The sequence below is a fragment of the Schistocerca piceifrons genome, chromosome 5, assembly GCF_021461385.2.
Source record: "Schistocerca piceifrons isolate TAMUIC-IGC-003096 chromosome 5, iqSchPice1.1, whole genome shotgun sequence".
Classification (NCBI taxonomy): domain Eukaryota; kingdom Metazoa; phylum Arthropoda; class Insecta; order Orthoptera; family Acrididae; genus Schistocerca; species Schistocerca piceifrons.
Genome location: NC_060142.1, coordinates 478,325,785 through 478,339,903, shown reverse-complemented (window position 1 = coordinate 478,339,903; position 14,119 = coordinate 478,325,785). Strand labels below are relative to the sequence as shown.

At 40.6% G+C, this 14,119-nt stretch overlaps 1 protein-coding gene across 1 annotated transcript in view; it reads right to left on the bottom strand.

Moving 5' to 3' along the window:
- LOC124797965 (peptidylglycine alpha-hydroxylating monooxygenase) overlaps positions 1 to 14,119 on the bottom strand; it is a 214,192-nt gene that overhangs the window by 40,057 nt on the left and 160,016 nt on the right. Inside the window, exon 7 of the mRNA XM_047261128.1 lies at positions 2,259 to 2,404. Coding sequence (XP_047117084.1) covers positions 2,259 to 2,404 — 146 coding nt within the window. The remainder of the gene's footprint in view (positions 1 to 2,258; positions 2,405 to 14,119) is intronic.

Genomic DNA, 14,119 nt, shown 5'->3' with positions numbered 1-14,119 from the left:
AGATCATGATAAGTTCTGTCCTCACCTCCTCCCTCCCACCCCAAAAAAATGTAGCTGCTTTTATCTTCTACTAGGAACAACCTAAGGCCAGGCACAATGTCATCTCACAAAACTACTGACAATGTTATAGCAACCAACACATGTGGCTAGGCCACTCTTCAGAAACAAACTTGAGTCTGTATGCTACCAGACTGTAGTGTTGTGACAGATGTACATGTTTGATGCCATCTAATGTCCTGAATGCTGACAGGCTCATTGTGAGAAGTGCCACTTGGAGTCCATCAGCATAAAAGCCCTCATCTACTGCTGAAGGTGTGGTCTAGCAGTAGGCATGGTCTTCTGTAAATTCAGCATTATATAATACCAATGGATGGCATTTCTGGGCATGGTTTCTCAATATGACCTCTACAATTCTATATAAGTAAAAGTACATGCCTAACTTCAGGATATGTTCCTGACACAAAGAAGAAGAAATGTCATGGGCATGGGTACAAAAACACTAATTCCTTGTTAGAAAACTTTCTCAACTATTCGCCGTACATCCATAATGAGAAGTACAGGTACAGAAAATATCAGGATACCATATGAAATGCTTTCTTACATGAAATGTTCAAAATGCTCTCCATTTATATGCATCAACCTGCCTTCATTTTGTATGGTGGGTGCACTGAGATAAAAAAAGATGTCTCAGCTAAATTATTTACTATTACTACATATCCTTTTCATGTTAATATGTGAGTGGTTCCATCCACCTAGTATCAATTACATAACATATTAGGAACAAGTCAGGCAATTTTCCAATAAAAATGTTCTATCATGTGCAGTAGGATCCAAGGTTCAAAAATTATTGCAATCTTAAGAAATTGTTGTTGTAGTTATGATTTTCATCCAACTGTGGAAGAACAGGATTACAGATTACAGAAAGAGTATACATTTTCACCTACTATATGCACCAACTAAGCCCAACATCAAATGGCTGTACTACAAATTCTAGAAAACAGGAATTTGGTAGATGCAGCCAAAACTAGTTGCCTGAAAGCCAAACACTAGAAAAGTTGACTGATATAGCAGCTGGACATTGAGTCACACCTACCTAGCTTCTGTAGCCCACATGGGATTGCACAAGTGTTTAAAGTATTTTCATGCACAAGGATTAAAGGTCAATGTAAATTAATCCCAGGTGCTAATATTTATAAGTGAGAGCTCACACCACTCATGCGTAAATGCGGCATAGTGGCAGAGGAAACAAACAACTGTAAATTTCTAGGAGTCCATCTGAACTCAAACCTCCAGTGGATTAGCCGCATTAACACTGTATGTAAAAAAGTCAGCAATGGGCTGTATCTTCTTAGTCAAATGTCTAAAATGGTGCACACTCACACACTTAAAACTGCATATTATGGGACAATCTATCCCCATCTTAGCTACTGTATAGAATTATGGGGTTGTGCTGCAGACATTGCCTTAACACAGTACTATTGCTACAAAAAATAGGGTTAAGGATTTCACATGGACTATGCTATAAAGACTCTTGCCATGATGTTTTCAGACAACACAAGTACTTCACCATATACTCTTTGTATCTTTATAAATTAATTACTTTTTTGTCTCACAGAAAACTGAAGTAACTAAATGTAGTGATATACATGACCACAACACCAGATCTAAAGAGAATTACTACTGACAAAGAACAAGATTAAAAATGATAGACCAGAGCCCATATACTAATGGACTGATACGGTACTCATATAATAAACTGCCAGAGTCCATGAGAAACAGTAACAAAAGCAATTCAAATCAAAACTAAAAGAATTCTTAATTGAAAAGTGTTTCTATTCACTCAATGAATTTTAAATGGTTAGGTTTAAGAGCTGTAAAATAATGCATAAAAAATAATTGGCTGTATTAATATGTGTAAGATGTAATGTATTTTGACAAGCATCAATTTACTGTTTAATTACTACCTGTAAGACTAAGATCTAAATGTACTTTATGTTTGTAACTGTACCTGATTTTTGCAATAGCCATCATATTGATGACTCCATGCAAAAAAATCCAAATAAATAAATAAAATAAACAAATGTGAATCCTGGAGTGGAGGCCATTTTCAAAAACTTTTGTAAATTAGTCATTTCCCTATAAGGTTTATTACTTTTTGAACTCCCTATATAATTTAACTGAAATTATTACTTACATTTTATGTCTATTTTATATATTAATTACAGTAGAAAGATACTATCTTCAGAGCTGTCTCTTACCTAGGCTGTGCGTGTGAGTCCGATATGCAAAGGGATGTATGGTCTTCTTTTCCTTTATAACACAAGACGTCTCCATATATTCTACACCTTGTGGTGGTATAACACCTCCAGTGCCTAGCAGAATCACACCCGCTAGCTTATTCATTCTAGAAAAAATTATATTGTAAAAATTTTCATACCATAATGCACAGGTGGATTGCAAATAACATTTTACTACTGTACGTACACCAAGAAAAGCGAAAACTGCAAATCAAAGTAGAAGCACATGGTGAAATCTATTAGGTCCCAAAACTATGATAATGTCAACATCTAAAATTATAAGTGCTTCATAGCTTCCTGACTATACCTAGCTGGCTTATTCCACCTTCCACTTCCTCAAAAACTTCCTCCAGCTTCCATGAAACACATTGCTCCTGAATACCCATCACATAATATTGTTATCAATCTTTCTGCCAAAACTCTGGCCACTGTAGAAGTCCCAGTACTTCCTGGAGGCCTTACAATTAGCCCAAAACCTAAGTTTAACTATGCTGGACTTGTAAATGATATTTTTTCTTTTACTTGTTCTCTGCAGTGGAAACATTTTCTTCACCACACATGCTACTGACAACGGCTATCCAAAACCCCACACAGAACAGTTCCAATCTCCCTCCAACTTCATCCTTCTCCCCTTCCATCCAGTTCAAATGTGTGTGAATTCCTAAGGGACCCAACTGCTGAGGTCATCGATCCCCAGACTTACACACTACGTAAACTAACTTATGCAAAGAAAGAGCACACACACACCCATACCCGAGGGAGTACTCGAACCTCCGGTGGGAGGGGGCACGTAATTCATGACTTGGCACCTCTAACCATACAGCCACTCTGCACGGCCTTCCATCCAGTCATCCCTGGCAATCTTTCAAGACTTCTTCAATTCTCACCTGGCCTCACCTTTCTTTCCTAAAACCCCCGTTGTCAGTGTAGCATCACTTCTACAGAACACTATGCTATCTGTGACCTGAAAAACAATCGAGGCCTTATCATCCTTGCCACAGACAAAGCCTCCACCATGGCCCTGAATCATGGTGACTGTGTGGCTGAGTGCCTCCACCAACTGTCCCACACCTCTGCATGAAAACCTTACAACTACGATTTCAAGAAGACAAACAGGACCTCCAGCAGCTCCTCAAGACCTTGCATCTATCCAAAACTCCGACACTGGAATCCATCTTCTTCCTCCTCACACCAGCAACCCCCCTCACTCCTACCTTTAATCTGCTCTACAAACACAAGTCTCTCTATTGAGCATACCATTGTGGCTGGATGCCATATTCCCACAGAATGAACCTCTGCCTTTGTTGACAGACACCTCCAAACTATTGTCTGTAACATCCCATTATTCCTTCATCGGCTTTCCACAGCTCCTGTCCCATTACCACCAGACTCCTTGTTGGTCACTGTGAACTACTACTACAACTAGTCTCAACCTACTAACATTATTAAATATGGGAATTGCTTCTAGATTACTTTTTTTAATGCACCTTAAATCATAATTTTTTATGTATTAGGTCAAAAGCAGCTACATTGTTCTTCCTCTTAAATTACTCATCTGTTGAGATCTATTTCTTACTAAACATTATTTTACTGATTTCGGTAAATGTTATCAATTGTCCATATACTGGAATATTTAAAACCAATAGGAACATTAGTGTTAACTGGAGTTTACACCCCTGGGTGAAAAATATTTGGATAAATTATACAAGGAATGGCTAATAAGATACTGTTGCTCAAAATTTAAATATCTTGGGGGGGGGGGGGGTCCAATTTCCTGCCTTATGTCTTTTCCAGGAACTGGTTAAGTCTTTTAGCACTAGAATGTATAACTCTGATCTGAACCTAAGACAGAGATGCAAAATATCTTTCGAATTCATTTTCATATCTAGTACTGAGGTTGAAAACTCACTCTTATTAGAAATCAAAAATACCATTAGAAAGCAAATATAAGACATATAAGTCTGGAGAGGCTTCTGCAAAATGTTCGGCTATCAACCACAGAAAACAGTCTTAGTGCATGCTTCTTTAGAATACCTTTTTGTTGTGCCTATCTGTGACTCAGCATCTCCACTATATGGTGAGTGGCAACTTTCCTTCTCACAATACTGGATTTTCCATTGTTCAATACTTTTCTTTTGCTACCTATGATTGAGCCACACAGTAGTATTATGTGAAAGTACACCAAAAACCCTGTGTACAGGTCAAAATAGTGAGAAAGGTTTGTAACTGCAAACCAGACAGAACTGATCTCTTCAGCTAACTTATTCTTGATTGTGCCACCTTAATCTTGTCCATCTATATTTCTAGGAATTTTACACACATCTAGTGAATGTCCATTGAGTGCTTTTACAGATATTTGAAAATCAGTTCTAATTGTCTGGGACTGTAAATCAGTTCTATTTATTTGGGACTGAATAGTATGAGTTTATGTAAGATTATGAGTTAATAATTTCGTTGATTTAACAATGGGTAATTGCTGAATTCATTCATGCATAAAACACAAGCTGTCAGAGACGGCGGCGATGTGTATGTAAGGTGTGCTTGCTTGTGTGTCAACGTGTGTGTATTCCCTATTTTGAAGAAGGCTTTGGCTGAACGCTAAATGTGTAACAATCTTTTTGTTGTGCCTGTCTGTGACTCAATGTCGTCTTTACAGTGGGTAACAATTTTCTTTTCCATATATTGTTGATATTCCAACCTGTTGTTTTCATTATTTGCCACTTTTTTCACCATTTATTTTTGTGATCTACATTTCAGATTGTTAGGTAGTACTGCTAGACAATGGGCTAATAACCCCAAATCTAGGCAATAAAAAATAATAATTCATGACACAAGGGGCAAATAAGTGTACTTTTTCAATATTATTAATTAAGTTGTTTGCTGTGAATTAGTTGTAATACTAGTTCCACTCTTCTCTTGACTGCTTCTCACACAGATATGTTTGGGTCCTTTGTCAGTCATGTATCTCACATATGTATTCTGCTATGTGAAGTATGTACCACAAAATTTTAATTACTTGTAATAAGCTGTCTATTCACTTGTAGGTATTTCTACTTAATAAAATAATTTAATTATTGTATGTTATTCATATTCGGTCTGTATCTTTTATATGTATTCTGCTATGTGCAGTATGTACCACCATTGTCATCTCTCATCACACACCACTTTTTTTATATTTTGTCTATATATCCTATATGTATTCTGTTATGTGAGTTATGTACCACTACCGTCATCTCTCATCATACACCATCTTAACATAATTTTCTAATTGACTAGTCCTATGTTATGGTGTGCTTTGCTGTACAAATTGTATGATCTATAGGACCAATAATAAATAAATAAATGATTGACTGATTGACTAACTGACCAACTGACTCAGTCAATCAATCATTCTCACATACACATCACATTTCATAAACCCCATATTGAGAGTTTTCAATGATGAGGGAAAAGTCAGTTTATACATTAACAGGCAGAGGCAGCCACTGCATGCTACCTCTGTAAAGTACACTAATAACAAATTATGCTCTGGCAATTATGGAAATTACTTCTAGATTATTTCATATCTGTATATTAGCAGAAAAAGCCACTGCTTCTTCTCTTACATTACTCAGCTTCTGTTTTCATGTAATACTTAAAACAAAGCATTTAATTTACACAGACTGTCCCGAGTTGTTAATATACTTTCAGAGTCAAGATCTGTTTAATACAAACATTAGAGTTGTTTGTAATTTACATCACTGAGTCCAAGTGTTCTGAGAAATTTTGCAAGGATTAGCTAATGAGCTACTCTTTTACATTGTTTCTGAACATTTGGGGATTTTCGATTTCCTGCCTGGTGTCTATTGGTGACATTTCACCAAAGTGTAAGACTCCATTCTGAAACCTAGAATGGGATGCATAGTGTATTAACATGATTCACGTTGTCCGTCGCACTTCACATAGTGTAGACCGGGAACTGTCTGCTAGGCATGCCCGATGTAAAACGGGCTGGGCATGGCCCATGCTGCCTGAGTTGTTGTTCCGCTGGCAGAGGGCATGGCCGAATTCTCGTGTGCCCTCTGGTGGACGGGACATTACTTGCGGCAACTACTGTCCGTGACGCGCCGTGCCGATGTGCGCCTCCCGCGATCTTTCTGGTGGCTACTGCACATAGTCTGCATGGAAATTATTTCTAGTATTATGGTAGTGAATTGTGGAGTTCATCCTAAATTTCCTCTTTCTATTAACCACAAATAGCATTGCAGAGTGGGGGCTTGTATTGGTATGGGAGTGTTAGAGTCTAGTTCCCTGGAGAGGCTTTTTCAAGTTGTTCAGTTATAACTTCACATCATATTTCCACTATATGATTCTATAGGATAAATATTTTTGACTTTAGTTCCATTGGTTATGGGTCATGTCCTAGGGCAATACTGAGGAAATATGCAAAGCATGTTAGCAATCTTGTCTGCTGGTCAGCACAATGAGAGAGATTTCTAAGGGCAAAGTAGACATTATTGAGCTTTTTGGGTAGCTCATCCATGTACTGTTGCCACCTCAGTTTTTTATCCATCTAAATGACTAGAAACACATGGAACCTCAATCAATGTATGGCCATTCCTCTCCACTTCTGACCCCTGTAAGTCATTATTATCTGTTGGGAATTGGAAAATATGAGATTCTGAAAACTTAAGGGTTAAGCTATTTGCTGTTAACCAATTTGATTATTCTCCTGGCTCTGTATGGTATGAATGTGTTGGTGTCCTTTATAAATATATTCATTGGGACACCAGCATGAGTAATACCTCTAACCAGAGCACAAACATGGTTGAGTTCAATATCTGGGTGGACTCCAAAGAAGTCGTTTCAGTTTAGAACCTTGTACCATGTGGCTGTCTTGTATGTAGAGTTATGAGCAAAAAGCAGTAATGTTTTATAAATATGTTGTCTCCACTATTGGTACAATCCTTGTACCTAATATGGAAAGCTACTACATTGGTGACCCACAGCATAACATGACGGGGAAGCCATTTCATTCAGTATTGTGATAATACGCAGTAAGAGTGCAGCCATCTTGCATTGGTTGCACCACATTACCAGCCCCTGGAGGCCATACCTCACCAATTAGTGGGAGTGATGTACATCATCAGTGTAATAACTGTCAATCAGTGCTCAAATACAAATGAAATACAACCACAGATGTTGCTCCTCATAACGACACGTACTCTGCCACTTGACAATGACCACCATCAAACAATCTACTGTTTGAGTTCATATAAGATTCAACATCAAGTGCATCAGTTCACAATTCAGCAGGACAGGTCAGACTAAATATGAACAATAATGTGACTCCCATGCCAACCTCGTCAACCATGTTGCAAACACTGTTAGGAACAACAACTGCTACATACGGCGCAGTGAAATAGACCACACACTACCCAGATGCGATTACTGGATTCACATCCATGCCATGACTGCTCCATGATACTTTGTCAGTTACACCATTTTGCATGACAACTTCAGTGCAACCACAACTCTGTCATACTTCAGTTCAGAGACTCAGGACACAACACAAGCTGTCGCTGTTCCAGCTGGAACAATCAGCACTTCGGTTTGCAACAGTAAAATGCACATTTACTTCATTGAGAATTTTGGATAAGAACTCTCACTTTGTGACATTAATTTGCCACTTACTAGAGCTAGCTGAAATTATCAGTTATGTCATCCCTGTGCTGCTCCCAACAAAACAAATCTGAAGTGATAAAACCTGACTTGCCCCAACGCTTGTTACTCACCACAGAACAACAACTGAAATAGGAAATAATGATGAACCAACCAACAAGATGCCATCCCAGCTGTGGCACTGGTTATGGACATTACTCTATGCAAAGCTCTTGCCAAAGACTGCATTGTGGATGCTGTGGATTGTCAAGCTTCCTGCCCAGCTACAAGAAGCGTTCAGTTACTAATGCAATACATTTTTCTTAAAGCAGTTTGGTTTCATTCAGGAGTCTAAGACAACACATTATACCCTAGACTTTTGGCTAACATACCCTTTTTTTCAACATAATGTCTGTTCAATGTGACGGCCTTATGCCAACTTACTGAAAGAGCCTTTATGCCTGCATAGTACCACTCTACTGGTCAATGTCAGAGCCAACATCTTGCTGCATTAATAACCTATCCATGATTCATGTACTGCTTCCCACAGAGTGCACTCTTCTTTGGGCCAAAAATTATGCCACATCTTTCATTGTGCCACACACCGTTGAGTAACCCAACTGGTGGACAAGCATGTTAGCACTACCAGCAAAGACATCCATTAGTGCAGCAAGGTGTTCGATTGTGATCCATCCATCACCTCCAATGAGTGTGTCTGCATGTTCCAACATTGCAGGAGTCACAGCTGTGTGTGGTCAGCTGGCACATAGGAGGTCGGACAGATTTGTGCAACCTTGCTCTGATTATGACAGATGGCCTTGCCCAAAGGCTCCTCCTGCCTTTCTTCACTGCCGGCTCTCCGTACACATTCTGCAAGCTCCTATAATTATCTGCAATGCTCTGATTTTCACAAAAAGAAACTCCATGACAGTGCTCTGCTTGAAACATACGTCCATTACAGGTGCCACTTTGAAGGCTACATATAGTGCCATCACCTACTGGAACTTCAGAAACTATAGGGGCTGAAGTGAGAATATCCCATAACAAATTCCTAATTTTTTCAATCTGTGATGCATTACTTATTGAATGCCCATGATACAACTCACCACAGTTGCTCACGAGGCAGGGCCGCTAGAGAAGAAGCTATGCCTAGTGGACAGAATGTTCATGGCGCTACAGCATAGACAACACATCAGTGCTGAGGCCAATAACATTCCACACACTGCTAAGGCTCAGTCTAACACCATATGCAATGAGCCACTCTGATGTGTGTCAAAAGTGCACTATGGTGACATCATCAACCCCACCCATACGCCGACCTGCATGGCACTCACACACCACCACAAACCTAGTCAGCAATGATGCACTGAGTGGCTCCACTGCCTCAAGGTCACAGAATTATTGGTACAATGTGCAGTTTGCCAACATCACACTTAACTGCCGATCTCCCTGCAGCAGCCCAAACACCAAATGCAGGCCGCAGTAGGTGCACCAGCCCATGCCAACACATCAAGCCACCAACTCTCACAACACATGGGACAAACATTATCCATGCCATTCCCACTGTCAGGTGGAAGGCTCTATATATTTGACTGAAGCCACATGTAAATACTTCCTCACTGATACATGGTCAGACATCAGTGTGGTAATGGAGGGCACAAATGCAACACTACTGGGCACAGCATCCTTACAACTCTATTCTACAAATGACTTGCATACCACAGAGCATGGAACACTAACTGTACCTGAGAACTAAGCTCAGATCAATTGTTTCCATGGACCTTCTTCATTACTGATGTGAGTTTACCAGTGGTAGCAATCTTCTTCCTACAGCACTTTTATCTTTTATCAGATTTAAAAGATGCAGCACTACTACATCATGACACCGGATGACTCATCCGGGGGCTCTTCACCCCATTATCACCTCGTCCATCAAAAACTACCTCATGCCCCACTGGGTATCAGCATGACAATGATACATAACATCCTAAAGGAGTGTGTTACAAGGATGCAAGAACCTAATCATGACACACCAGCTTTCTCTGGACACCAGCAAATCATCAGATGCACTCCACTTCGACAACACAGTGCTACATCAGCGCACACGTAACATTTTCTGCTGCACTCGTACATGTGCATGAGCAATGTAAGGGCCTTTTACTCACCCTTCACACAGCAGATGTCAGCACTACCTCCACTACACCCACTCTGGCCAACCATGTCTCACCACCACTATGACCCACAGCTAAGCAGTTAATGAACCTAAGCACCCTCATCTCTCAGTGCATCAGATGAGTTTACCATTTCCCCACCCAACCCAGCGCAAGTGAAAACAATGCCTCATCCACGACATTACGGTGTACAGAATTCTCTTGACCCTCAGTCTGCCAGTCCACCACAAAGCACACCGGCTACCACCCACACACTTTCAGCCCGCAAAAGTGGTGATTGATGAACTATTGCAATAATGGCAGTCTATGGGATTCCCTAATAAAACTTGTACCAAAAAGAGACAGTTATAGGAGACTCTGTGTCATTACAGAGCTCTCAACTCTTTAATGATACATAACAGTCATCCAATACCGTGCATTCATGGCTTTACACACTCTCTAGTGGGAGCCACTATTTTCAGCATCCTTGATACCAGAGGAGTTTACCTCCAAATACCCATGAGCCCAGATGACATCTCTAAGGCTGCAATAATGACACCATTCACACTATATTTCCTATTCATGCCTTAAGGCTAAAGAACACAGCTGAAACTTGGCAGCTATTCATCTGTGGAGTTCTCTTGATATTTGACTTCCTTTATGCTTACCTGAAGGATATCTTAATATTTTCTACCACCCTCATGATCATGAACAGCATCTTTAACTATTTCTCACTGCCCTACAGACACTGGCATGGCCATAAATGAGGATGAATCACAACTGTGAAAAGCCAAAATAACCTTTCTCAGACATGCACTGAATGCCTCAAGGGATAAAACCTTCCTCAGAACAAATGAAACTCATTAAACAGTTACCACTTCCACAGAATTACCATGATCTTCGGTGCTTTCTAGGCATCATAAATTTTTATAAGCATCTCCTGCCACACATGGCAGCAATACAAGACCCCACCGTCGTCCACCCTCCTGATTGACACATTCACCAGGCCAAATATGGAAGGAAAAAATTAGGGTGGGCTGACAGAATGCAAAAAACATTCACAGTAGCAAAATTCTACCTCACAAAACCAAACACTTTGCCCCCACCTCCCCTCCACACTCAACGCACAGCTCACTGTCAGAACTGCTGCTACTCGAAGTGGTCCACATTTGATAGTGAATTACTCACTGTCTATGAAGCTGTCAGATATTTTAGAGAAGATATTGAAGGAAGACATGTTATTGATATGGATCACAAGCCACTTGCAGATGAAACATGGTACCCCTCAAAAGACATCAGTCTTCACTGCTTCTGTCATCTCGACCTTATTGTGCAATATACGACTGATGTGCACCATCTTCATGGCACCGACAACACTGTTGGAGCCTTCCTGTCACAGATCAATGTTATTTCTTGACAACTAGATTACGACAAACTAGTGGAAGAGCAGAACCATGACTTTACCTTTATGGCCTTATTAACAGTGATTGCACCAGTTTCCACAAAGAAAAGCTGACAGTCCCCAGGACTAATGGCCAAATACTATGCAAGGAGTCTCTGAACAAAATTCAGCCACCAGTCCCCACCTCCATGTGCCACACGATTTTCAAACAATTACACAACCTGACACACCCAGGGGTTAGGCCAAAAGTACAGTTCTTCACCGAATGTTTCATTTGGACAAAAATTTAATGAGAGTGTCACACCTGCGCACAACCAATCTTGCCATGCCAGTGCAGTAAAGTTGGTTGTCATATGAAATCTCCACTATGATACTTTTATACACCACAAGCATGTTTTCAACACGTGCACCTAGATCTTGTTGGCCCCCTTCTGGTATCAGAAAGTTAGATCTCTCAATTACTGATAGATGTTTCATTGGGTGGAAGCAGTCTCCATTGGAGACATTACTGCAGAGTCAACAGCTCATGCAGTCATTGTCACTTGCATAGCTGAGTTTGGCTGCCCTGAAATGATGGCAACAGACCAGGGAAGACAATTTGAGTCTGCTCTATTTGAGGCACTCTGCAACCTCTGCAGCATTATGCATAATTATATGATTGCATACCACCCTCAGAGTAATGGGCTTGTGGAGTGATGACACAAAACCCTACAAGCTGCACTCATGCCACAGAGGTCTGTGGGCCAAAGCCTTGCCATGAGTGTTATAAGATGTTCATATGGCATCCAAGGAAGACCTATACTGATCACCAGCAGAAATATTATATGGAGTAATAGTCACACCCCTGGCAGAGTTCATCCCAGCCCCTTGAACCAGTAGCCTTAACAGGATTGGCCCAATGCGTGAACAGCCATATGCAGTGCCACCACCTACCTCTCATACCAGTCCGAAAGTTTTCATGCACAGGGCAATGAGTAACTGAATTTGTAATGCTACAGGATGATATTATCTGGCCAGCTTTACAGCCATCCTACTCAAACCCATATGAAGTTTTAAAATGGGACACACAAACACACATTAAAAATTTTGCTCAATGGAAAAGCAAAGACAATCTATTTAAGTCACCTAAAACCAGCATAGGTTCTATGCAAAACCCACAGCTTTGTGAGACATGGACCCAACAGAAATGGACAACAAGCCAAACTGTCATTTACCCTTTGGCTTACGGAAGCCTAATTCAGACTCTGAGGAAGCAGTCATCATCAAACTTGACACGAAATACTTTTATCCACAGAACATCTGTGTGGAACTTCTAGACTGATGTGATAGTGGACACCTGCCATGATGATTTTGTGAAACTCAACACACACACACACACACACACACACACACACACACACACACACACACACACATACACACACCAGTTGTCTACAAACATCAGTTATGCTGATATATCTTCACATTTGTCAGCAGGTGGATTAGTCACTATATTAGACTCAGGGGAACCACAATGACAGCTATAGCACACCACATCGCACCCAACTTCAGATCCTCCTCCTGATGCACCATCCTAGCTGCCCCAGCCTCCACCACTGCCTGCACCACGCAAACCTCTGTACAGCCACCCCCATCACCCTCATCATCATTTGCACCCTACCATCTGTGCACCACGAGTGCTGCAGGCCAGTCAACAATAAAATGGTCCAGCTGTGTTCTGATCGGCAGCTAGCCATGACATAGTTGGTCAAGTGTGTCTGTGCACAACTCACCTGCACGACAACCCCCACCGACCACTGGTCTTCTTCCTGGTGCTCCAACTAAGGGGCATGGTCTCTGCGTGGACACCAGCACAAGTAACACCTCTGGCCAAAGAACACACACAACTGAGTGCAATATCTGGATGGACTCCACAAAAGTCAGTTTGATTTAGGACTTTGTTCTGTGTGATTGTCCTGAATGTCAGGTTATGACCATTCATTGCAATATATATGATGAAAGCACAACTTAAGCTGAGTCATTAAACATGTTTCCCAAAATTCCTTCGCGAAAGAAGTCAAAATAAATACACCAAAATTTGAACTGAGAACATCTGCCAACTTGAGACACAGTTTAAAGCATTTAACAAAAGCTAGTCTTCTTGTCCAGATAGCATACCAATAAGGTTCCTTTCACAGTATACTCATACAATAGTCCCACACTTAGAAATCATAGCTGAAGACTGGAAACTTGCACAGTTCACACCAATACTCAAGAAAGGAAATGAGATTAATTCGCTATTGTCTACTGACACACAGTCGGCACAGAGTCAGAAAATGCTGAGCTTGTGAAACACAACTAACTCTTTATCTGTTCCAAGTAATGAGTGCTATTGGCAGAGGATCTCAAAATAATTCCATATTTCTAGATTTCCAGAAGTCTTCTGACACCATTCCTCACAAGAGACTTGTAATCAAATTGTGTGTCTATGGAGTATCGCTTCAGCTGTGTGACTTGATCCTAGATTTACTCTCTCTCAGGGAGGTCACAGTACATAGTAATCAATGGAAAATCATTGAGTAAAACAGAAATGATATCTGGCATTCCCCATGTTAGGTCAAGGAAGACCTTGGTGACATTTTAAGAATTTT